The sequence below is a fragment of the Amblyomma americanum genome, chromosome 1, assembly GCF_052857255.1.
Source record: "Amblyomma americanum isolate KBUSLIRL-KWMA chromosome 1, ASM5285725v1, whole genome shotgun sequence".
Classification (NCBI taxonomy): Eukaryota; Metazoa; Arthropoda; class Arachnida; order Ixodida; family Ixodidae; genus Amblyomma; species Amblyomma americanum.
In genome coordinates this window covers 208,079,702-208,106,462 of record NC_135497.1, presented here as the reverse complement: position 1 = coordinate 208,106,462, position 26,761 = coordinate 208,079,702, and the positions used below count along the sequence as shown (strand labels likewise).

Genomic DNA, 26,761 nt, shown 5'->3' with positions numbered 1-26,761 from the left:
GTACTTTTACGCAACGTTATACGCCTTCTCACAGCAATGGCTTCCCCATCCATGTCACGTTTGAATAGGGTGGCTGAATGGTTAGTTGCTCAGCCGTTTAGGAAACTCATATGGTGAAAATCAAAATGCAGCCTTCTTCTATGGTAGCGTCGCATTTTAATTAACGCCCAGCAGTACAAATGGGCGAACCCGGCCGTTCAACGTACCCTGGGCCAGCAGGCCCTTCCTGATTTCATCCTTCCTTACCGTAGCCGCCCCGCGCCTGCTGGCGCGCTGCAGATGCGCACGAAAGGTCGCGGAGACGTGTGTCGAAAGCTCTCGTTGCCTCAGGTATGCACAACGATCCTTGCTCAAGCCGCAGAGCTGCTGATCTATTTTTGCCGAGAGGAAGCTCTTCAAGTTTTCCGTGCGAGTGAAGAGCCCCTAAACGCTATTTGTCTGCTATTGTTGCCGGAATATAGGCAGCACTGGAATATGCACGCGGAACTTTAGCTCCCAGTGGCTGCGTTACTTAGCCATGAAAATAAAAAGTTAATTTTAGAAACCAAGAGGAAGGTGTAATGAAGCTATCTAACTTCTTTCGACAGGCCGATTAGAAAAACAACACTGATGTTTCAACGCCTATGCGGCAGCCGCCTGCAGTGTACGCACTGCCTCATGAGAAATGTCACTTTAAAGAGGAGTTCAGTAGATATCGGTGAGAAACCTGTCCACCAGGCGTGGTTTCACCAGCAGTCAATTGTGAGCAGTTACAGAAAAAACGGCGCTTTACTCAACCGTTAGAATCTGATCGCGTTGCAAAAGTCAGCTGGCATAAAAAAAAACGTGTTTCGAATTCCCAAGAGTGTTGGCCAGGTAGAGGAGTCTGCGATATGCAGGCGCACTGGCCATCGTGCACATCACAGTGTTGGCCAGGTTAGGAGTGCGAGTGTGTGATGAACTGCCGTCACGAGTAAACCGCTCAGATCTGCCACCTACGTGCACACACGTTTGAGGTGCTCGGACGTACGCAGCCGCACGTCAGCAACATGGGGAAAATAATAAAACGACAACTGCGCAGTGTTGTTTTTTTCCTCTCTCTGTCCTCATTATTAACACGATATTCTTTCATGAGTGCATTTCCAAAAAAATATAAACGTACACCCATATGAAGGAAGCCTTGGTTTCGGCGACTGTTTGCTTCCTCCGTATGAATGCCATTACCAGCCCATGATTTCCCTACCCTTGTCTGGTAAAAACGTACAGCCAGTTAGTTAGCTTTGTAAATTTAGCCACCGAATTCGCTGACGCCATTTGTTGCTTTTACAATGCTGCAGTGTTCACTAATACATACCTTGAGGGCTTGACTGTTGTGATCTTACAAATGCGTGGCTGGTATATATATTGGGTTTAACCTTCCAAAGCTGCACTTCGACTATGGGCGCAGCTGTTATGGAGGGCTTCTGGTGAATTTCGTACACTTGGGGTTACCTGATGTGCACTGACATGGCACAGCACACGGGTCTTGTGTACATGGTCTTCACTAGAATTCCGTCTCCTTTGGACTTTAATAGAACGCTGTCACTGAGGCCAGCAGTCGAGCGCGACACCTTGGACTCAGGAGCCGAAAGACTGAATGGTGCCTCACTGCAGCTGCGCATCTTACAAATTCAAGGAGGGCGCGGCGCTGGTACGAAAGGCGAGGAACGGGCATAGTAGCTATAATGGACAGAAGGTCCCGCCGTTGGCAACTAAAACTGCTGAGCGTTGTGGAAGCTAGAGATTCGCTGCCGCTGACCATTCCGTAAAAGTTTACAACACTGTGGGAGGTAGTAGTAGGATTGGTCCATTGGGATCAATCAAAAGCATACACTCAATGTGCTCGCGCGTCAGCACAGTTTCTGACTGGTCACCGTATAGGCTCATGGAAGCGAAAGGTGCGACAGTCAAGGCGTCTTTTAGTCAGAAAACGGTCATCACGTACGAACATCCTTGTGATTTCTGCCAGTGATCAGCTTGCCTCACATCTAGTTCCCTCAGCACTGAACTGTTTATTGAGAAGGAGTATGGGTTCTAAGTTCAACAGTCGGCGCCAGTGTTGTCTTGTCGTAAACCACTATGTTTGGCCAGGGCACGAGTGCCACCCAATTTATGGAACGCTGTTTTCTGGATACAACGCCTTTGCCAGTTCGCCCTTGATAAGCTGCCCCACAGATAAGGGAATCGGCATTTTTCAATGGGATGCTAAGTTTCCTCTGGTTAATCCACGTTTTCGCACCTCTGTAGAGGAGGCTGGTAAGCACGCATTTTGTCCTCCGGGCAACCGCTCTTCCCACAGCAAGCTGGGGCCTTCGGCCGGGGATCGCGTACGCCTGTAGCTTGTCTGCAGCTTGGCCAAAAATGGTGATCCAGTTGCGGACTGAGGGTAAGGCGTCGACGCTTGGGCGCCGGCGTCAGCGGCGGCAGCCGAGGCGGCACTGCGGCCATCCACGTAGTCTGAAGGCACAGACAGGGAGGCCCTGGAGCCCAGGTACTTGTGCTTGGCGGCCGCGCGGCGCCGCCGTACGAGCGTCGCCAGCGCCGCCAGCGCCAGAACCGACACCAGCAGGCCGGCTAGACAGAGAGACGCCACGCAGCCCGGCCCGCACAATGCTGCGGCAGCCGGAGCCACGGATTCCCCGCCAGGCTCTGCAAGAGTTCCAAATCCAGTTAAAAGGGCCACGGTCTGGCTGATTACGCCAGCGTTGCGGGCAAGCACCACCAGAAACTCGGGACACCACCAGACTAGTGCCGCTAAGCCTAGCGACCTATCACCATCCCTTCTGTAGCCACTCGGTCATTCTATTTCTTTCTTACGTCATGAACGATGTCAACGTGCTAGCACTATTTTTGAATGTTCAAAGCCGTGAACCACGTGGTGGCAGCCAAGGGAACTAGAGGCGCTTGTCCCGAATTCCTGGTAATGATTGAACAGCGAGTAGACTCTGCCCCTCAACAACAGTCTGCGACAGCAGTGTTTTCTGCGAGAGGATACGGTGACATTCGAAGCACTGCACTGACATGCTACTAAGCTAAAACTCTGCAGTTCTCAGAGACATGCAGATAATTTTGTTTTTTAGCGTGCCGGGTTCCAAACGTTAGCTGGTCACGAGTCGTTTTGTGCTGTTCTAAGCATAATGAAATGTTGGGGAAATACAAAAGCAGCAAATGGGGTTGTGTCTGAAAGCAGTTCCTTTCTTTTAACTGATAAAACTTCGAGAACGACTTCAGGACTGACCATAATTTTAAAGGAATCAGACATAACACGATATTTGACACGTTATCTGCTGCGCATAGTATGCATACTTTCTCATCATGCACTCGAGCGCGCAATGGCTGTCGTCACATTGTGTTCGTTCTTGTCCAAGCTAGCACGAAGCTTAGCAAAAGCCTCTAACCTCCGGTATTGTCCACTGAATAAGTACCTCATATACAGCATGATAGCTAATATATTTTTACGAACCTAAGCCGTCAGACTGTGTGAGGCACGCCCATAGCGGACGGCTGTGGATTAATTGCAAACAGCTAGGTGTCCTTGGTGTGCAGCGAAATCTGAGTGCACGAGGAATTTCGCATCTCGCCTCCACCGAAACGTGGCCGCGGGGACCAGAATTGGACCCGCGTTTTCGTGCGCAGTATAGCAGAACACCACAGACACTTAGCCGTCGCTGCGGGTCGTGCTCAATAAGCCGTGCACTGCGATGGACTAAGCCACAGTTATTGGGAGCGATGAATAACCAGAAAAAGAAGCAACTTTTAGAGGCTTTTTAGTTATTCGGGTGCAACGTTCCATCCTAGTACTAATATGGTGTAATGTAGTAAAGCGCGACTAGAGTAGGAATCATTGAGGTCAAGTACTTAGGCTGTTCAGGCTTTCAAGCATTCTCCAATTCATTCTCTGAGTTACTTAGTAGGGTGATATCAGCAAATCGGTGGATCCTGTGGTGTTTCCGGCCGACTGCAGGGTATCCCTAATTATTTCCAGTCCGAGGATTTGCTGCTGTTTGTGGATAATAAGGGAATAACAATAAAGAGTTTGTATCTCCCTTCCTGATGCCCCATATGATCGATATGAACAAAATCGTCTCATCAAGGGCCGTGGTCGTTGTGCGGTCCCTGTATATCTTTTGTTAGGATATTGGCGTCTGGTTCTTCGACACATTGGTTGCGCAATCCCTTCGCGACTGCGAATGTTTCGACTGAATGAAATGTTTTAACGCAATCTAAAAGCTCATATATCATATACACGGACATGAGATCCGCGTATTTCTCTGAAAATTGACGGAATGACTGCGATCTAACGTTAAGTACTCTGTCTTAAAGCTAGCCTGTTCCTTAGGGTGAGCAAACCTGTCAGCAATTACCTCTCTAAATGTCCTGTATGGAGCTGACTATAACCTAATTCCTTTATTTTGTTTCCGAGTATTTGACATTACATTTTTGTATACCAGCGTCATGCAAACATTATCCAGTTCTCTAGTGCACTCGAGGTCAAGGTCTATTGTGCACGCATGATCGGATGCTTTCTGAGTACAGTAGCTGTGCTTCGTTTTTATTACACCGTAACCTCGCCGTAATTATAACTATGCTCAAATCTGCAGTAACCGTGATGTGTAACGTTAAAGTCGTAATGCATCATTTGCTGGACGTCTCTTCTTGAAGTTCTCTGTACGCGACACCTGGCACTGGCCTTGGTTTACTTAGAAAAACCACTACCGGGCTAGTTGGCGCGTGTATGTCTTGAATGCATTAAGTGTGCCAACAGACGCAGTATACTGAGGAGAAGGAACGGACAGCTTTTACTTCATATTTTTCTGAGCGAATGTCAGCGCTTACAAGCAAGCAGAAGAAAAAAATTCAGTAGTGACGATTAAGACTCCTTACGTGTGGGAATCCGAAAGCCTTACTGCACCTTGATGCCGACCCATACACGCAACACCCACACACATACACGCGCGCTCGTATGACACTACCCAGAAAGCTGTACAACAAGCAGTTACATCAAAATTATGATATGAAAATTGCTTTTTGATGAAAAGAAATGGTGCACCAACTGCCTCACATCTCGGTGGACATCTCAACCACGCATAAGGGAAAAGGTAAAAAGTCTGGAAAGGCTTATAACTGAAGGTGCATAGGTCATCGGTTCGAATCCCTGTCGCAAGCTAGCCTCCAACTTGACTAGCACATGTTACTATACGCAACGAGAAATCGTATGACACCACCTGAAATACTACGACAAATGGTTGCGTCACAATTTTGGTACCCATGTTTTCGGGAAACTGGCGCCACAATGAGGTCGGCGAGTGGGGAGTATATATAGACTAAAGACATGTATAGGATTGTCTGAAATAAAAGTGCAGCTCGGCTTCTTCTGTGCGGCATACGGCAGCTTGATGACGTCACCCTTTTTCCTTGCCATCGCTGGGATTTTGTGTACCATCTGCGAGGATACACACACACACACGCCGCCGGCTTTTATCGCAATGGCACTAGTAATACATTTGCATTACGAAACAGGAAAGTAAAAACAACGAATCATTTATCCTGGCATTGCTCTAACAGAACAAAAAACTACGAAGTTTGTCTCATTTCGATTCAAGATGTGCGGCTAACGAAGTGTTTTATTGTCTCCTTATGGTTGGCCTCCTGAATTTATTGTGCCCCTTCATTATGGCTTCGTCTCAAGATACACATACGTACATCATACGTCTAAGGCATGCAATACACCGATAGCTGCGTTCAACTACTGCTCCGAAGAAGCAGCTTGCTCACAGCTTACGCCGCATATTACAGAACTCTACAGTTTAGACCTTTTCACTGTTTACAGCTTGATTGAGTGCACGTGCCGTTTCGACTGTGCCGCGCATTCACATTAAGATGGCTGCATGACATCTGTCAACTAAAAGGCTGCTGCCACAGTCCAGTGGAAGTATGGCTGCACACACAACGGTAAATTTGAAAAGGTATACACTAGACAACACACACATCTCTGACAACGTATGTTTAGCTTTTCGAAAGCGTTTGACATGACTTGTCATAAATTTCTTCTTCATATTCAAGCAGTGATCAAAACCGGTTAAAATTAATCGAGTGTTTTCTTGTTCACAGCCTACAATTTGGTTTCGCCAAATGCTGAGACTCCTCCTTTGTTGATGAATTCTCAGCTGCTCCATAAGGTCCAGTGCTCGGACAAATAGCGTTTCTTCACATTAATTACCTTGCTTCCTCTGCTTCGTTCAACACCTATTTATTTTCCGATGAGTGTGCTTTTGGCCGTGAGATTCTACAGCGAGATCTCAGTGAAATAATTAAATGGTGTAACCAACGACTAATCAAAATGAATCTTAGCAAGCGTAAAACTAGGCTAGTAATTTTAATCGTCAATTCCCATATTTTATGCTAGCGAAATGTCGTCGCTGTAGAGCTCTCGCATTCTCGCAAATGCTGTAGCATTCAAAATACGCCAGATTAAACTTGGAAACTTTACACGAATTATATGAATGACAAAGCGAAGAGAAAGTTGTGTTATTTGCGCCATAATGTCTCTCAGGAACTTACTTCTTAAATAAAGTTCTATATAAAACACAAATCCGCCCTCAAAAGCAGTCGGCTACGGCAGTGAAGGATCCTATCTATGATTATTTGATGGTATCGTTCGAACTTGGTGCTATCACGAACGTTTGATCCCATCGATATCAATTGATGCCGTCTAAAAACGTGTATAATTGCTATGAAACCTAATTTGGCGCTACTATTACTCGGCACCTTATCAGTTACATTAATTTCTACACTAACGATGAGCTCATTCAAAAGCCACATCATATATAATAGTGCGTCCATCATCATCACAAACATGGCATCATTCTGCCAAACATTTTGTTTTCTTTCAGACGTTTGTTTCTAGTATATTCAAAGATTCAAATAATTGCTGGTGGGTTGGTTGATGATATTTATCATCCCAAAGCGACTCAGGCTATGAGGGACGCCGTAGAAGATGGCTTCGGAAGATTTTGACCCCTTGGAATTTATTAACGTGCACTGACATCGCACAGCTCACAGGCCTCTAGCATTTCGTTCATCGAAATGCAACTGCCGCTGCCGGGATCTAACCCGCATCCTTCGGGTCAGCAGCCGAGCGCCATAACCACTGAGCTATAGTGGCGGATTATTCAGATAATGGGATAAAGTATGTGATGAAATTTTATCCATTTGTGATCACTGTAATTTCCACAAAATAATAGCCAAATTTGGATAAACATAAACAACACTGAGTGCAATAAATGCACGCGCGTTATTTTTTTCGTTGTTGGTTCTTCTCGTACTTATCGCATTCTAAAATGCCTGTCTGCTCCCTGAGGTAAGATTAAATAATGCAACCTTGCTTGAAATTTGCACCACCTTTCAGAATTGTTCTCGAACGTTTTGGGTTGCAAAACACTTTTTGTTTTCTGGAATAAATGTTTTGAAAGTAATACTAACGCATCGCCAACTTATATAGAGTGAAGAAAACCGTAGCCGCAGAAGAACGAAACATAATCGACTTTCAAGGACGCCGATGAAGACGTTTCACAAAAGTCACGCAGCAGTTCAGAGCAGTTAAATAGAACAACCGTTGGCGCTGTATAGCTTCAGTCCTGAGCTCACCAGATAATCACTGCTCAACGGAACGCGTAATCACAGGCAGTTAAGTTTGATACTCAATAACAATCATGCATCTATACGCTCGCGAACAATGCCCTCCGCTTTGGGGGGGGAACGTTTTGGCGTTAGCAACAGCTCCGCGCTCAGTAAAGAATTGCTACCGGATTTCAACGAGGATCAGCACAGCAATTTAGGTAGCGAATACATTTTCATTTTATATTTATCGTAGCTTTTTTCGCCTACGGCTCTGGCATAGTTTTCTTTTCAATAAAAAATTTCCTATCTTGCCTTCAGTCAACAACCACCAGAAGAATAATTATCCGAATTAGAACGGAGAAGTTATTTTCAGGATTGTTGAAACGTGTTTGTAATTACCGTACCCCACCTCGCTTCTTAACCTTCTATTGGGTGTCCTTGGGTCAGAAACATCTCGGCTAAAAATGTAATGGATAGAAATGAAGCATAAACATCAATAGAAACTTCCACGTCTAATTAGTACGCTTAAATGACGCAAATCCCAAAAAAGCTTTTGATGGAATGACTCTCGCATTCTACTCCTTCCCGCATATCTTCTATATATCATACCTCCTGATGTGCCCAAACAAAGAATTTTCTTGCCTTGCGAATATAGCTGGCTGTCTCGTCTACTCCTTGCCAAAAAAAATGAACTGGCCGTGTTTCGACGAACATTTTCCTTTAGCGTTTCATCAAAGCGCTAATATATCTGCTTGCATAGCTTAAGTTCCTGCTGCCTTAAATATAAATCAGTTTTGGCTTACATTGTGTTCATTCCCGGCATATCGTTGAGTATACGTACACGTCTTAACGACTGCCAAGGACGCTGGTGTGCCTTATTTCCACCCACACCAGACAGATTTCAGTGTTAGTGCACCTCGTGCACCGGCAGTCGGAAACGAAAAGCGTAAAAGAAAGGTTGAACCTGAAACTAACTTTTCTAAAAGTTCATCGCAGTGGAGGGGCGTGAAAGCCTTAGGGCAGAAAATAAGCAAACACAAGCTCTCTTTTTTTCGCTGCGCGAAATGTGTTACCTTCTAAAAGTCACAGCAACTAAAAGAAGGGATGGTGATGTGAGTGCAGCTGCTCGCATTTTAAAGCGGCAGCTGCAAAAATGGTGGAACCGCACCAGAGCACTTCAAAAGAGTGACAAAAATACCCACTCAGCGGAGAGCAGAAACCCTCATGGCTGTCAGTTCACATATAAGTTTAGGCAGAATCGAAAACGACGTCTATGTGCAAAGAAACAGTGGCTCTATGCGCGAGCTGCTTTGGAAATCGATGATGGAGCGGCTGTCGCGAGGACTGGGGAACCCATTCCACGGGTTTTACTGTCGCGACAAAAATACTGAAAGTTAGCGAGGACAAGACCGTAATCGGGCAAGATGTGTAGCAATCTATCCTCGCCTGCTCAGAGCCTTATTATTTGCAAGCATAATTGGGTAGTCTGAGGGCGCCGCTCATGCATAGGGTATGGAATACGTAAGGTAAAACTAAAGTAATCTCTTTTTTTTCTTCTTAGAGGGACAATTCTCATTAAAGTTATTCTGCTTGCACGATCCAGACCAGCGTCAGCGTCAGGCTAACCCGCAACCTCTGTTTCTTTGTTTTTTTTTTGTTTTTGTCGCCGTGGTGGCTATGTGGTTATGGCGCTCGGCTGCTTACCGGATAGACGCGGATTCGATCCTAGCCGCAGCGGTCGAAATTCGATGGAGGCGAATTTCTAGAGGCCCGTGTACTGTGCGATGTCAGTGCACGTTAAAGGACACCGGGTGGGCGAAATTTCTGGAGCCCTTCACTACGGCCTCCCCCATAGCCTTAGTCGCTTTGGAACGTTAAACCCCTTAAACCTAAATCAAACCACCCTCAGTTTTTTTTTTCAGCAATTCTTCATTAGGCGTACTTTGGTCATTCTGGTGGATAGTTGGTAAATGAAGTTTGTGCAGAGACTGAAAAAGTACTAGAGGGATAGATTTGAAAGGTTATGAATATGAGTGGAAGCAAAGAGACAAAGATTCGCCTTCATCTTCCCAGAGAATGATTCTGAACATTGCTTTTAATGCCCAGGTATAACCTAGTAGATCCCTATTTCAAAAGAGAAATGGGTGTAGAATTAGTTATCGTGGCTTTTATTTCGTTGTTTCAGCCGGCACAATAAACTTAATAACTGCGGATCATTTTACATCCATGAAGGCCAGGGGCCAACGCCGCATGAAAAGCGCCACTTTTCTGATAAAACGTCCACCCAATCTCCATTTCTTCGAGTGCCGACGTAACGAGAGTAAACTTTGTTTTTTTTAAGCTTATCCAAGACCCTGTCATCGCTCGTGCACCGCATGTGTTTCCTTTAAACTGACGCGCGACGAAAGGAACTGGCGTTGGCTGAAAGGGTTGCTCACAGAAAGCTTTCAGCTCAGTTTGCGAGCTTGGGTAGTCTGAATGTGCAGTCGCTCATCAAGTCGTCTTTGACAGCACACTTTTTTTTTGTCTTTATGCGAAGCATACTGGTGAATCCCTGACCCCGGTTTCCTTGAAGCTGATTATGTGACCGGACTTTCGCAGGACAAAGCACGCACGAGAGCCGCTTTAAGAAAGTAGTTCTGTTTAAACAATGTTCTGGTCGAGATGCCCTAAAGAATTCCGGGTAGTGTCCTTACTGTGCATCCTTGTACCTAATACGTTACCGTTGCACTGCATAAAGTACTTAATTATGATGGTTTTAAAACGCAATGCAAAATACGATTTCTAATACACGACCCTCTATGAAAGATGTATTCTGCTGAAAAACGGTTTTAGCTCCCGTTATAATGCATATATTTTAAGGTAATGTATATTAAGGCTGTCCTTCACAGCTGTCTTGTAAGCGTGCCGAATTTAAAGTTTTTCTCGTGGATAGAAAACTCAGAGTAAAGTTGCGAAGACGTCGGGGAAATTCTCATTTTCTGTTCGCTTTCCGCGGTTGCCGGAGGAAGAAAGAAGGCGTCAGTAAGGGCAGAAAAAAGCCTGACGATGATGAAGCGCAACAAGTTTTGGGCACCGATCTGAACGCACGTTCCTGATACTTCATCTTAGGGTGAGGAAAGTCCTAAAGCGTAGAAGCGAAAGTTCGGCACTCGGCGCCATAAACGCCGACGTTACGAGACGCGGCGCCCCGGTGCATCATATGCGGCGCGTTGCTGCGACCGCGTGGCCCGAACGAGCATTTCCCTGCGTATTCCTTCTTTGCTTGCCTCGTGCGCCCCGATTCACTTCGCTAAGAAGACAAGTAGTCGTGGTGTACGTGATAAACGACCTCGTTCAAGGATCTCCTCAAACGACCCGCTTCACTCAGCGTGAGCAAAAGCGCTTCGCACACCTGAGCGCTCCTCATCTCTTTAATTTTTTTTCTTCCTGTCGCTCGCTTTGTGTTTTTTTCTAACTTGTGGTAAGAAGGTTTCATACTTAGCACCTTCAGGACCCAGGAAAGCCTGTCGGCTAATTGTTGGTCTCCGCGGGACCTTTGCCTCGCAGTGGGCTGATTGGAAGGGATAATGACGGCAAAGAGGACGACGACTCTCAATAAGATCCTCCTGATGGCCATGTCAAGAATTCGAAGGTTCTCACCCTGCCTGTGGTCGAGGTCGGCGGTGGCCGCAGACAGCTGGCCGAACACGCTCTGGCCGTCGGCTCCGGCAGCACCGTCGCTCCCGTGCGACCAGGTGGGGACGGCGAGCACGCTGTCGCGGCTGTCGGGCCGGGACGGCGGCTTGGTGCACGTGCAGCTTTCGGCCGAAGCGCACGAACAGATGCCCATGGCTTTCTCGATGCCTCTGCCGGACGGCCCCGCCACAGCCTCACCCACCACGTGCTCTGAAAAATGCGCCAACGTGAAACTTAGCTCCAGCTGTCTGTCTCCTTCGTTTGTAAAAAAAAAAAAAAAGCGTCAGCGATCGTACTCGTCTGATAGCATAACGCATAACCTGATTAACAAACTAGAACGAATTCAGAACCGGGCTGCACGTTTCGTCACTAACAATTATAACTTTGCCTCCAGCGTAAAAAATATTAAAACCCAGCTAGGGTGGCAACCCCTGTCCCAAACGAGAAAACTCCTGAGATTGAAATTTTTACAGATTGTATATAATGGTGGCACCGGATTAGACGAAACTGTTTGCCTGAAGGCCCCACACTATATTTCCTCTAGAACTGATCACCCGAAAAAAATGAGATTGCTTGCCGCACGTACGTTTTACCTCATTTATTTTTGCCTTTCACGATAAACGAATGGAATCATCTGCCTGAAAGAATTGTCAATGATCCTTCTACAATGTTTTCCTCAGCTCTACTTGAGGCATGTTTTCAATGAGTTTCGTTACATTATTTGTACTATTTTGTATTATTTGTGTTTGTTGTGTTTCGTATTCTTTGTTTTTGTCCGTGACTTTTGTATATTACTATGTTTATAATCCTCTACAATAATGCCCTATGGGCGATGTAGGTATATGAATGAATAAATAAATAAACACTCTGCGTCAAAGATCGAGAAGAGACCTTTGTCGTTCCAGCAGCCTAAGTTCCCAGGTTTGCTTCTGGTTTCGGTAGCACTGCTCGTACAGCAACCCCTGTGATAGAAAGGCTTGGGATCGTGATCGTTATGATAGATTCAGTGTCCATTACTTTAGAGTTTCGAAGTACTAAGGGTGCTGCCATAGAGTTCCGCTACTCGGCCCAGCGGTGAACTCAGTGGACCGAACACTTAAGCACCCAACGAGCTTAACACTTTTTTCTCGCCCAGCAAACGACGGTTGTTCACCTTCTTCAACATATTATACGCTGAATTTCCTGCTTCCCTTACGTACGGACTGTGTTGCGTTTCCTATTGGAGTTCGTTTTTCGTCTCCACACGTAACTGCAGTGGTGCACCAGGAAAGACGCAGCTCTCACCCTGCCTGCCTATCTCCGTGCAGACTATCACATTCAGATTCGGGAAAGCATACGGGAAATAGAAAGCTATTATTTTAACGCGACGAATAGCCGAGCTTCCTCTCTGAACACTATCTAAACGATTAAAAAAAAAACTGGTATAAGTTGCGGATTCAATACAGCGGCAACAACGCTGCCGGTCGCCTAAAGTAAGCATAAAATGTTTTTCTTAATGCTAACCTGATGGTGGGGGCGGCAGATAGTCAGGTGGGCGAATAAGATTAGGGAGTTTGCGGAGATAAGGTGGCCGCAGCTGACATAGGACAGGGTTATTGGAAAGACATGGGAGAGGCCTTTTTCCTGCATTGGGTGTAGTCAGGCCTATGATGATGATGATGATGACGATTATGATGATGATGATGACGATGATGATGACGACGATGACGACGATGATGACGACGATGATGACGATGATGATGATGACGACGATGACGACGACGATGACGACGATGACGATGATGACTAAGTTAGAACTATTCACTCAGGTTCCTAACCCCTCAATATGGGCTAACTCCCCTTCTCTCCAAGGGGCCCAAGTGCGCGCGCGAGTGACAGCATTCTAGTGCGCCTTTGGTGCAACACGTGCTTCCTTCATAGTCTGTAAAGGGCGTTCAGATTAAAGCTAGTTTTCAATTATTCCGCCTATATGCATTTTATTTATGTATCACAATTTCACAGACGGAATGCTTTGCGGTTATCAAACTGTTCACCATACGGAATAAATATTCGCAATCAAATAATTTTATTTTTACGCGGAATATCCCAAACCTTCTTGCACTACGCGACTGTCAACAAAACAGCACAAGTTTCCTTCTGGTAAGACCGAGTTCTTCGTTTATAGAGCGTTATTTGGCTAGCGTTCCGTCGGACACCAAGTTTAAAGGGTAAACATTATTCTGTTCAAGCAAGCGGAGATTACCATAAATAGCTAATACATTTCACATTAGGAGAATCCCGCTCGCTTGCTCCAATTCACCCCATCAACGAAGGCTTTCGTTTTTTTTTTTTTTCCGCTCGCTTGACTTTCCCGGCTCCTGCGGGAGACAGTGCGGTAATGGTGACGCGGCGTACCTGCGCAGTCCTGCGGGCAGAGCGTCGGGTGCTTGAGTTCGAGCTCGTCGCAGGTGCCGTCGGGGCAGCTCTCCGGGTCGCCAGTGCAGGTGCTGTAGCGAGTGGTCAGGTGGCGACCCCCGGAGCCGTGGCGCCAGCGGCAGCGGCCGTCCAGCGTGCCCGGACCGCACGACGCCGAGCATTGGGCCTCGCTGAGCTGCTGGCCGCATAGGCGCCCTTCTGCGAGTAGCGGGAGCTGGTCACCTTCGAAGTGTTTCAACGAGCACTGGTAAATCTCGCGGATAAAATCGTACTTTCTTTGGCATTCGTTTCTTCTTTTACACGTGGCAGACGCGATAGGGTTAACAGAGCCAAGAGTGCGCACTTAGAACGGCGTCTGTGTCGAGCCACTTCGAGTCGCGTCAATTCGAGCCACTCGAGAGCGGGACATATGGACCTTATTTCTGGCTCCAGCCTCTCCATATTTCCATTTTTTTCACCACTTACACCCTAAACGAATGAGAAAAACGTCCCCTAGATGGGCAAAGAAAAAAAGTAAATAAATAAAAACTTGATAGATTGGGCTGGCCGTAAAACGTCATAAAAAGAAAAGCCCAAAGACCGCGTATTCCCGCCTGGCGAAAGATAAGGGTACACATTCACCTTATATAGACTTTCACCCACAACTGAAAGAATGCACAAGAAATTATCACAGCGCCTGCGCACAGGTTCTGCCATTTCTTTAAAATGTCCTGTTTTTGATTTTCTCTATGACGTGCACCGCTGTTGTTCATTATATTCTACGTTGTTTTCTATTGTATTTTTTGCATTACCTTATCGCTTGTATTTTTGATGAATTGTGTTGTTTCTCTGTTATTTGTGTCATTCACACGTATACTTGTACTCGAACAAGAAATCATTGTTCTTGCCCTTCTGCTAGGCTCTCGGTTGAGAGCGCCAGTATTGTAAAATAAATAAAAAATTACCGCGACAGACCAGCTGCGTATTTAAATGGACTGGAGGAGAACGCATTACGCAATCAATAAAGCGAGATGACTATGGCAGAAAAATCAAAGTACCGCGGAAAGCAAAGTTTCGTACGGAGTGAGCGCACTTTACGAGTAATCGCGAAGTTCGCCTCTTTTCTTGATGGCTTTGCTCAACAATTCGAGCCACTTTTCGGCTTTTCAGTCAGGCGGTTTTGCATGCAAAGTGGGGAGCTACGTCCCATATTTGGAACTGAGTGTTGGGCAAGACTGAGACTGCCAAAGCGAGTTTGGTGACCGGCCCTCGTTTAGCTGGCCGCCCTGCATTTTATTGCACGTGCTTCGCCGAAATGTCAGGGAATTAAAAAAAAAGGCCAATAATTTTCTTCATTGTTTTAATTCAACCGAATTAAAAAAACTTCAAGCCTCACCAACATAAAAGAAGTAACATATTTAAACATTTAAAGGTTTTGCAATACTCTAGCTTTATAAAAAGAGTGTATTATAAAACTGTATTAATCGTGACGTTCTTTAAAATATGACACTTGAACGAGATAAGATATGGCTACTAGAACATAAAGAATGCGTCCAGCCTCTCGGGTCCATTCGCAAAAAAACTTGACGCTCGTAGTTCTTCGAGCGCAAGAAATATTATTTCATACCAACAGAAGCTTAGCTAAGTTCAACGCATGCAAGAGCTATTCGCTCGAACATTAACAAAGGGAATGACTTCGTTTGAAATCTACTTTAGCAACCTACTACCAATGCAGTGCAGTATTTTATGCACTGGGGCACTCATTCCAAGTAAAGAATAGCGCATTGGCGTCCATCTCATGTTGGAAAGCGAGTACACTGCTACCTCTTTCCTTTGGGTCATGCAACGAGCTCCCCGTGGCTCCAGACATGCGTGAACGTACACTATGATTTCGGCTTAATCGGCACCTTCAGACACGAAAAGCCTACAGTCATCATCGATAGTCATCCTGCATTCTTGGCTTCACTGTTCATCAGTGTTGCCCGTAAAACTCTTTGGCAACAAATCACGAGCGTGCGAGAAACGCTCTTTTCTGTTGCTTCGATGCCTGATGGGGAGCATATTTAATTCACCTAAAAAAAAATTTACCGGCGCATGCTGCATAGTCAATTTTCAGCCGGTGCTCCGGTTGCTTCAACAGCGTCTTGCGCCATCGTACCCAAAACAATTTTATTGGTTTATCCTATCGGCTCATAGTCACTATTTAGGTAAATCATTTAAACAGAATAATTGCTGCCTTGAGATAAATTGACACTTACCGCAGCGCTCTGTGTGACTGCCACCTGAAAACAGAAGGCAAGAAATACTGAATTTGTGTCCATCATTTTAATACGCACACGATCACTTATGCGCGAACTCGTTTTCTTTTTCTCTTATTGTCACCACCTCCGATATTTAGTTTTGTTCCTCTCTTCCTTTGTGATTCTATCATTGCGAACTAGTATTTTATGTCTCTAGGAGGTTGTCTTCTGTTCGCGTAATTAACTGCATTCATCTTCGTCTCAGTGTCATATTCATGCATGGCACCGTAAATTGGAATACATTTCCCCCTCTCCCACTCATCTCCGTTCTGGAGGGTGTCACTGTACGGCTCTGTGATAACGTGCAATTCAGAGGTTCGGGCAATAAACCTTTGGCCGCCTCTTCCGCACCTTCCGCATCCTGGATGTGCACCTCGACGCGGTAGAGGTGCGGCCTGGAAGGCCCGTGTTCGCCCTCCAGCCACGAGGCCTGCAACAGGACGCTCGTCGCGGAGGCGTTGAAGTCGCGCAGTCGCTGCTCGTTGCTCACGTACAGGATGCCCGTGCGCGGTGTCACTGCAAGCCACGGGTGCGCAGCGGCCGTCCCATCATGGCCGGGGCTCGGCTCGTCTGCAACCAGCTGGAAGCGATGGTTGGACGCCGGCGCAGTCATCGACGAAAGCACCTGCAAGGGACATAAAAACGCAGACCAGGTTCATTGACTGCAGCGCCGCGGCTGGCCGTAGTTCTCGAGCAGTGACAGAGAATGACACAGTGGCTCACGACCGCAAGCTGCAGCTGGAGACGCAGAAAAATGCGCGGGCGCGGTTGACTGGTAAGTTTGCGCCTAACACGAAATGTTGCGCGTCACGATCGCGCCAAGAGGCTGTTAGGCGAAATACGTAACAGCGGGCCAGAACATTAAAGGCAGCTGCATGACTTGTGGAATACTTGTTTGATAATGCGCACTAAGACAGGAGAATTTGTTACCTGGACACTAAAGCGGGAATTCTTGTGCCGTTTAGCTCCCATGTTGAATATTGGGGGAGCGCGATTGTAAGTTGGCATCCTTAGTTCGACTCATGGGCGCATTCACCATGAACAGATTCATAGCCGAATGATTCATTCATACAGGTCCATCGATGAACGGTTTCTATTATGAACAGGTTTTGAGCCAAAGGCTCGAAGTCGGATGCGACTACGAATCATAGACCGATACATTATAGACGATGTATACGAATCATAGACCGATTTATGCCTATCTCTCACAAGAGGCGTAAGCGGAAGAGAGGTGTGTGTGTGCGTATGAGTGTGAGTGCGCGTGCGCGTGTGTGCGTGTGTGTGGGGGGGGGGGGGTGAATTCGGTTCTATGTAAACAATGCACTTCTTCATTGCAAAAATAAGAAGTCACTGATACTGAGCTACCAAGAATATTTGGCACGACAGACAGTACCTCCCCTCTGCTGCTATTAAAATATCCGCGTCATTAACTGGCATATAAATCAACCCATACTCCCAGAAATTAGACTAAAGCAAGAGCAAGCTAATAAGTACTTTTCTTGCCCTACTGAGCTAGAATATATATCCGGGCAGTGAAGAGTCCAAGTAGGAATCGAAGTTCTCAAAATGGAATCGCTCATGAACACATTGCATGAACATTTTGCAACTACCATCTGGCTTCACATATAACGTTACCGTTGGCAAAGGTCACCGTTGCCGGATACTCGCGGTAGCCATGTCTTTTTCTGATTTAACGTTGTCTTCCACGCGCTCGAAAGCTTTAGAGACGAAGAAAGTTTACTAGCTTGCATTGATAATAACCAATGGCCGACATCTCAAGTATCAGTCACACAATTGAGGAACGGGACTAATAGTTGGAAACACGACATATTTATTGAGGCCGTAACATGGACAAGTTGTCGCTTTCGACCGCACGTCGTTAATAACAATGCGCGGTCAAGTTTTCTTGGCGGCGATTTTGAGGACACCCCATTATGGCCTTCTTTTTGGAACAAAGCGCCCAACAATGTTCGAGTGAAATATTGATTATGGTAAATAGCTTCAATGCCGAAATAAATGTGTGCCTTCGTGACAGAACCTAACAAAGAACTTTCGTTCTTTTAGAAGTGCTCTACATGCCATGTACTTCCTTATATACGAGAAAAGAGCATGAAAGGTGTCGAGACAAGCAATCGCTATGTTGCCTTCCGATGCGCAACAATATGAAATGGGGTAGTAGGCTTTCTCTTATATGCTACCGATTCATCAGCGTTGTCAGAATATATCAGTGATTCCTCTTAGCGTTGTTCCATGCGTGTGAATCATAGAATGTAAGGAGCAGCACAAGAAGATTATGAAAGCGATCCTCAAAGCAAGGAACGCTCATTAATATTTTTTTCTTCTTCCTATGTTTGTTTAATCCAGTAAACGCCTATTCGAAGGTAATACTTCATGAGACATGCGTGACTTAATAGGACTTGCATCGTCGCTGACCGCAATGCCCAGTAACTGAGAAGTGCATTAGTTTGTCTAGGCAGTAGGTTATAGGGTGTACATGGCAACATGTACAGGCTGAATTACTTATGTTCATAGAAGGTAGAAGACAATGAAAGATGTCGCAAAAGTGCGTAACACTGAAAACTAGTCTGTTCCTTTACTTCGTGAAATGAGGTTTGATATTTACCCGCGCGAACACTGTCGCGTTTCTTGATAGCGAAACATTGTAGGTGTCCCTCAGAGAAAGAGGAGTCCTCAGTGTGCTGCTGTTGGACACTTCGATCTGGAACGTCACCTGAAACGATAGACGACAGTGTCACGCAGCGTTGATCCACAAAATTAATTCGGGAAGGCCGCCTCTTGGTATCTTAAGTGGTTTAAGTACAAACCGAAGAAAAAGAAAGAAAAACAACTTCTGCCTCAAAAGACTTTCACTGAAACCAACACCAAATTAATTTGTCATACTTCTAGTCACTGCATTTAAAATTATACCGAAATTTAATGCAATGCTGAGGAGGAGTAATTAGATATTACTTCCTGTAGTGAAAACTCTGCTCAACATCAAACTGCTTTTTGTTGCTGTTTTGCTCCAGAAAAGCGGTAATCTTCAAGAGGCGTACGGATGTAGCATGAGGTCATTTTCAAGTACAAAATTATCAGGTCAAAGGATCAGCTCATTATGGCAATATTCCTGGAAAGTAAACCGGTTTCACAGTACGACATTCCGACACTGAAACCTCATCGAATGTGATCATGTGTGACGGAAATTACCGTTCTTACAAGAAGGGCGTGCACTTAATAATCATAAAATTTTGCTGTCTGATGAATAGCGAACCCATGTGCACCAAGCGTTCACTGTGCTGTCAAACGTGCAGGAGACATGACCATTCAGACTAGTTAAGCGACTTTGATTTAAAGACAACCGAACCGAAGCTAACACCTTAACGAACCGGCATTCCAGAATTAAGTGTGCACATATCTAGTCAGCAATGCCGTGAACATAAGTTGGTACGAAATCTCCTGCTGTTTTTTTTTTCAATGCAAAAAATTCGCTTAAGGATTCACAGTATACTAAAGACTGCACCATAAAAATTGATGCTGTGCGCACGTTTCTCTTATAAGAGCACGTTATATTTCCCTTTGAAATGTTCAGCGCGCACTCAATTGTGCGTCGATGTGCGAATCAAAGCTGCAGACTTGGTTCGGTGTCCGTGGCATATTTCGTACTTATGTCTCCTATGACCACATATTATCGTTTTTTATATAATAATCAAGCGAGCCTTTGGTGAGACCGCGAGAATATGATATTAGATTTATGCTGCCGATGAGCCGTGCAGCAGAAGCCTTAATAAAGGGCCACCAAGGACAATGCCGTCCAGAAACTGTTCTCAACAAATATTCTCTCGCTCTTTCTTGCTGCGTTGAAGCTTGTCCGGCAGCAAAAGACAAATTTATTGCCGATAAAATTTGATTTTAAAGTCTTCCAACCCAGCGGAATCAAACTCGAAACGTAATTATCGAAAAGGGCGGCTTGCCAACGTTTTGAAGTGAATTGCGGTATAGCATAGCCTCTGGGATCCACGACTAAAAACTGACGTCGACACACATATTTTGCTTGCAATATCTGCCGGTGATGGCGGAACCTGTCTTTCGTTTCCTGGTCTCTTGAAGCTTATAAAATCTCCGCTTTCTGTGTGAGGGATCTCTTTGTGATTAGACCGCAGCGCCCTGCCGGCGCCGGCCAACTTCTATTGGGACTCAGTCTCCCTTTAAACAGAAGTTTGGGAGCCGGACTTTTTCTTCCGGTAAAGATTTTTTTCTTCTCCTCTTCTAAAGAGGCAACAAAGGTCAGAAATATTTCCCCTTCGTAGCTTCACCCTGCACAGGACTGATGTCTTAAAAGTAATTTGATAATACTATCACATCTCACCAACGACAGCGATACGAAATTAATGATATGACGAGAACAATCATCTCGTTAATTCAGGCTGAACGCTGAGAACAACCTAAACCTATCAAAATGAGTGAGGGCCTGCTAAACCCAATCAGAAAACATGCTCCACAAAAATGAACAAAAGGCAGGAGTGTGCGAATGTAAAATTTCTTGAGTATCAACCAACTTGGAATTATTAGCTTCAAATACCGACTCTAATGTCGAAGAATGAAAGACCAATGCACTGAATTATAACGGCATTTACAAGTTTGTATATTGTGTGAATTTTTTGGGCATTGGGTTAGTAAACGTTACGCTAAATGCAAGCACTGGCCAGTGCGATAAAAGGCAGCAACATTATAACCGTGTTCAGGAAAACAACATCATTGTCTGGTTCTTGTCGCAAAAGCAGCGATGTAGTGCAGAACAAATGTTCGAGTTAGGGGCACCATAACTGCTTACATTAATAAGTAGTTATAATATGTCCTAAGAAATAAAAGAATTCGAAACATCACCGCTGTCACTTAAGAAACCAACTGTTCTGCGCGGCAAAGTAGGAGATGTTCTGGTTGAGCACTGGCAATTTCTCTTGTCCTTAAGAACGCTGTTTCACCTGGCACCGACGTAGCTGTTATTGCTATTTGAGCTTTGCGAGGCTGGCATGTCGAAACCAATGGACAGTTTTCAACTATGTGTCAAATATGGCTTTATTATGTTGCCCTCGTTCACTGTTCCGCCAATCGCTGCAAATTTTGCCAAACATAGCAGAAATGTTAAGCATAGTAGCATGGCTGACCGCCACGTAACGAGAGCCATGTGAGATTAAAGGTCTGGAGTGAAAAGATGGCAGGTGAAAGCCACTATCTCTCGCTATCATGAGATTTCGACATGCTGCTGGTGAAAGCAAGAGTGGTGGTGCCGTCTTGCCGATCTACGCTTTCAGCCACGTGCCGCACAAGCACACGCGAGTTCCATTGCAGGCGATAGCAGCAGCTTATGTCGTAAATTCCTCCAACATTGCGGCCATTTCTGTAGCGTTCGCGTGTTGTTTGTTGTCCTGAACAACGTAGTAAGGCGCAGTGCACTTCACGTATTTTGTCATCGATGCCAGCGTCCTCAGCAAAGTATCCCTAAACTTTGATCAGGCTTCTTTTCGTCTCTGTTCTTCGCGTACAACTCCCGGCAGTCATCTCTGTCCTTCATAACACTAGTGGGGGAAGTACTACAAAACTGGGTGGACGACTGGAGGCTATTAGCAACAAAACAAAGCGTTATTAACCGCCACCGCACGGCTGACATCACGGGACACGATGTCACCGTGTTTCTGCGCTGCTGTCACTCAACCTCGCCTAGCCTTGTACGCTACTTGCAGTAAGAAAACTTAAGCTTTGGAAAGCACTTCTAGAAATCATTTGTCTGAAGTAGTCGTGTTTGTTCGAATATCTCGAATGCATGAGAAACTGAGTTGTTGAATTGAATAACAATGTTAAATTAGAAAATCTGAAGTTATGTTCGAAAATTTGAACATTCGCACACACCCCTTTAAAAACAGTTAAAAAGCACTACACGTGCCACGGGTTGCGTTGGAGATCTTCGCATACAAGAAGGCCTCGGAAGGTGAACACGACTGCAGCGACGCATTACACTGCTAGGATAGACCAAGTTAGCATCAAAAGTGGCGCGCTGTACCTTGCTTGGAACGTCCGTGCGCATTAGACCGACGTCCTCCACGACGACTGCAAAGTTATACTTGTCTCCTGGAAACCATGCGCCGGAGCTCCGGACGATGACCTCTGCGGGTAAAGTTTCATTGCATTCAGTACACCAGCACTTTCTGGCGTCGAAAACTGAAGTGACCGATGCCAAAATGACAGTGGATATTGCTGCTGCAAAATTATCGTGGCCATAAGGGGTCGCGGACGACACGCCTCTTGATGCGCCATACAGCTGGAGATCAGAGACGACGCTATAACAGCCGAAATCAGGCATACTATATCCCTTAATTCTGCCATTCTTTGTTTTCTTGCTTTGTACTTCCCCTCCTGCAAGAGCTAAAAATGTTGGCCTGCAGTATTTTGGAATAAATAAATCAATATAGCATCAAAAATCTTATTTTTTTTTTACCAACGAACAGTCTGCGTCGCACTTCGAGCCTACGGCTTACGGTCCAAATTTAAAGCTTGAAGAAACACTCAGTACGGTTTTGGCGGTCATTGCCATTAAAGGTGGCTGCAAAATTAACCCCACACAACGTTCTTAGTTCTTGTTTTGATCGTCATCAAACTCCTTACGAATATTGCGTGATGTAGAAGCTTGAGTGATAACTAGCGAAACGACATCGACCACATTGCTCTTGCTTGCAAGCGACTGATATTGTTCACTTTCTATGATATTAATACTGTGGGAGACAAATTTTTCACGCAACCGCAGGCAGCACAAATGAAAACATGAGCCGAACACCATAGTTGATGCAACGCAAGACCCGATGGTAAGCCGGTGAGCATTCTTACTTGCGTTCAGAAATGTCATCTTCTTATCCGTAATGAACGTCTGAAACGGCAAGCCATCCAGCTCGAAGAGGTTTAGGTTGTCCTGTTCCACCCGTACACTGAAATTGTTGGCGTCCGTGGAGTCTTGGTCCAGGACAGATATTACGCAGTCGAGATTATCACCCTGCATGCATGAGCCACACCGCACGTAATTGCGACAAAGGTCGGTTTTAGTCATACGCTTGTACGCACATCGGGCAAGTATTCTAATTGCAAAAGCATTAAGAGGTCATAAGCTGGCTTTTATACCACGCAGTTCTAATAAAGTGCTATCGGTAAAGGCTAACGAGTAATACCTTCCTAAGCACCCGGGAGACAAAGATGTTATGAGGAGAAAAAAAAAGCATAAAACATTTTATAACACTACGGAGGATGAAAAGAAACAACAATAGAAAAGGTCAGCCCGAGTGCGGAAGTTTATGAACTGATACACCATCAAGCACAGCAAGCAATACAGGCCACGGACGACACTCTCTCGGAGTTGCAATGGCTTGTCAGCTTACAATGGCTAATTTAAGGAAAGACTGTTTATCGCATGGACCAAAAAGGAGAGCTCAATATAGAGGACGAAAAATATGTCAGAGTTTCGTGCATTCGCTGCACCTCTACGCACAGGGAGGGTAGCCTAAACACTATTCACGCACTGATCGCGACAAAGATTTGCGTGAAGCCTTGTGACCTCGTCTGTGTTCAATCAATGTCAGCATAGTTCGTAAATCTGCCACTTCTTTTCAATAAATCTGTACGCATTTCGTCACAAATCTGGTACTAGCTTTAGTGTGCAAAATGGTATGAAGAATTAAAGACGTATGCGATGCAAGTATGAAATTCAAACGTCAGGGACAACAAACACAGATGGACTCAGCTATACACAATAATGTGCGTTAGTTAGTTTTCTGATTTGCGCTGCTATGCCCACATCTCAGCTGGCACAACTTGAGCATTCCGAGATGCTTGGAATCGCTAAAGGTGCCAATAGCGCCGTACAAAATCTACTTCGCTATTTTCATACGTCGCATCAGTGTGTACGCTGTCCGCCAACAAATTGGGTGACTCGAGCGCTCGAGCGCGTGTCTTCCATTGGCATTAGCGCCGCCAGGCTTTGACATCTGGATCTGAGACAAAATTGCCGCAAACATTTGCAGGGTTTGTTCATTCTTCAAATCTTCCGCCACACAACTTTATCGCTTTGTTTGCGACGCAATACGCGACTAGATTTATCTCGATTGACTGCAGCCATGCAGAGCCGATTCTACGTTGTTCCAGAATGTTCTAGTAACTTTGCACGCTTTATCTCGAAAGTTCGCTATCAGTTTTAAATTGAGCACGACCGACAGCGGCGGACATTCCGTTCGACGACCGCCGAGCACGCTTGTCGCTTCGCCGCCGCCGCCGAGTGATTCAGTTCATTTTGGGTGCATGTCAGCCCAACAAACAGTTTTCTTTTAAAAGACCTTTTGTCCGTCTTCATCGCTGCTTCGACCGTCACCAGTACGTGACAATATTAGGGTGGAAGCAGGGCACGAGCTGTCTCCAACTGCCGCAAACACACCGTGCAGCGTGGTCTCGGACTCAGCGCCCAGCGCTCAGAGGCTGTAATATCAATGCAGGAAGCGCAATCGAGCGCTCGTGTTAAGCGTGCTGACGACGGTATTCTTCATGATGCGCGCGATACTGCGGACACTTACGAAGAGATTGTATTGTGGCATTTTGTGCTAACGCATTTCAATGGGCTCACTTCAAATAGTTAGTCGCATAAAAAAGTTCGAAAGAGAAGGTGGACAACGTGTCCGTCCATTGATTGGTAAGAAAATGTTTCTGGAACCATGAAGTCAAAATTTCAGCATACCTTATGAAGTGAATGCACTGACTTTCGGCAGACCAGACTGCTCTCCGTCTGAGCCCTGGGTGGCTGATTGTCCAGATCCTTGACTTGGAGCGCCACCTTGGCTGTCTCGTTCATGTGGCCGGCTAAAGAGCACACCAGCCTGGCCATCACCGCAGTGCTGCCTGCCACGGGCGACTCGCTCCAGAACACGGGTCGCGTCAAAAGAAGCTGGCCGGAGCTTTCATCGACAGCCAGCCAGTTGTCGTCGTCTGGAGTAATTTGGAAGCAGGGGAAAAACGGGGGTTCATTCGAAACTTTACTAATCCATTGAATTAGAAAGCAGTAACAGTGTTTTATTTTTCAGTGTCCTCACTTTTGGTGTGCAGTATACGCCAGAGAAAACATTTAAAGAGTGGGTGGTATTTTTTGCCTCATTTGTTTCATTGCATAAACATTGTCTTTGAGCAAGAATAATTTAAAAACTTAACAATGTGCTGTAGCTGACACAATCAGTTCAAAGCACTTTCTGAACTAAAGACGATGTGCTGGCCATTTAAAAATGCTTCACATCATCGCACAAAAGTTGTATACAGCCTTGCGCAGTGGCACCTGCTTCGCAAGCTTGGCAAAGTATGATTGGTTAAGGCTCTAAGTAATTTGCTTATTTCTTTTCTCCTTCTCTTTAGTCTTTTGTAGCGCTTTTCTTTTTGTAGCGTTGTGGACAGCGTGTACTGACCTTGGCGTACAGCGTAGCTTGGCTCCGAGTCCGGGCAGACGACTGCTATGGCGGGTGGCCTGACCACGTCGAGCACGGTGCCAGCCCTCGCGACCTCATGGATAGAATATTCAAGTTTGTAGCCCTCTTCTCCGAAGCAGACCTTCCGTCTGGACGCACATATCTTCGCGCGCTCTTCTTCTGACAGCAGCCGCACTCGGAGCTGTGTGCGACTGCCGTTTTCGAACCCCTCGGCTTCGACGCGGGCTTCTACGACCAGGTTCCATTCCACAGGCCTGTTTTCTGGTCGCCCTAATGAAGCAAAAAAAAATGCAAAACAGAAAACGGGTTTCAGTTCATTCAGTACGATGCCGCATGATAAGTTATCCTTAAGCCCCCTGGCTGCCGGCACATCACTCTGTTCTAAATTTTGTCATCGGTCTAAAGGCATGAACTCTTAACATGCAAGGAATCCAGTCTCCTTTTGCATGCGAGAAGCTATAACCAGCATGTTTCTTCTTTGATTTGAACCTTATTTGAATTGAACCTGAGGGCCGATCCTTTGGATAGCTGCGGAGTAAGTGCGACAGTATTTTTCTTTTACTCGCCAATCTATTTCAACTCTAATTAAATTGCAATCGCATTTACATTCCTCTCTTTATTTTATTCCAAGTGTGATTATATTCCAATTCTGATTCTATTCTGGTTCTGATCGCTTCTTTTATTAATTTTTGCTGCGTCAGCATTAGACATTTCCATATAAGCTGAGCCATTCATAGCCCGGCGTCTTTCTCCTCTCCACTTGTAGAGAAGAGAGGACAAAAGAGGAGAGAGGACACAGAGCATGTATTAACGTCAGTAGTTGGGATAGTTGGTACGTGTTCGTGGTTAACGAGCGCTAAAAGAAGACGAATTTGTGACCTCTTGCGCGGGTGTACTGAGTTTGAAGCGAAAGCTTCACTACGCTAGGTAAAGTCGATTTCGCCGTGCGTTGCCGGCACACCTTCAAGTCAGCCAGAGGTCAAGTGTGGCTAGAGGCCTTATCATATGTGGCTCACCATGGTTTCGCACCACCTAACATATGACCTTCGACCTTTGGCCTTGACCTTACACCTTTTGATTCACTGGTAGAGGGTGGTTGAATAGGCCGCAGCGTTCATTGGGTGACCAACCTCTCGCGATGAACCATTAATTTAACCGCCACCTGCCACGGTGGCACGGTCGGCGCGCTGCCCATCCAGTGTGCGGAACGGACTCAACGTTACAGACGCCAAGCCGCCTCTACTTAAC

The 26,761-nt window shown here is 45.7% G+C and overlaps 1 protein-coding gene across 1 annotated transcript in view; it reads right to left on the bottom strand.

The window, feature by feature from the left end:
* Nucleotides 1-26,761, bottom strand: part of LOC144114545 (uncharacterized) — a 187,461-nt gene that overhangs the window by 35,301 nt on the left and 125,399 nt on the right. Inside the window, exons 3-12 of the mRNA XM_077648348.1 lie at nt 25,493-25,783; nt 24,778-25,025; nt 22,890-23,052; nt 22,069-22,172; nt 18,634-18,741; nt 16,362-16,635; nt 15,969-15,992; nt 13,711-13,929; nt 11,281-11,526; nt 2,258-2,667 (exon numbers count right to left, since the gene is read on the bottom strand). Of these exons, the coding sequence (XP_077504474.1) occupies nt 2,258-2,667; nt 11,281-11,526; nt 13,711-13,929; nt 15,969-15,992; nt 16,362-16,635; nt 18,634-18,741; nt 22,069-22,172; nt 22,890-23,052; nt 24,778-25,025; nt 25,493-25,783 (2,087 nt within the window). The remainder of the gene's footprint in view (nt 1-2,257; nt 2,668-11,280; nt 11,527-13,710; nt 13,930-15,968; nt 15,993-16,361; nt 16,636-18,633; nt 18,742-22,068; nt 22,173-22,889; nt 23,053-24,777; nt 25,026-25,492; nt 25,784-26,761) is intronic.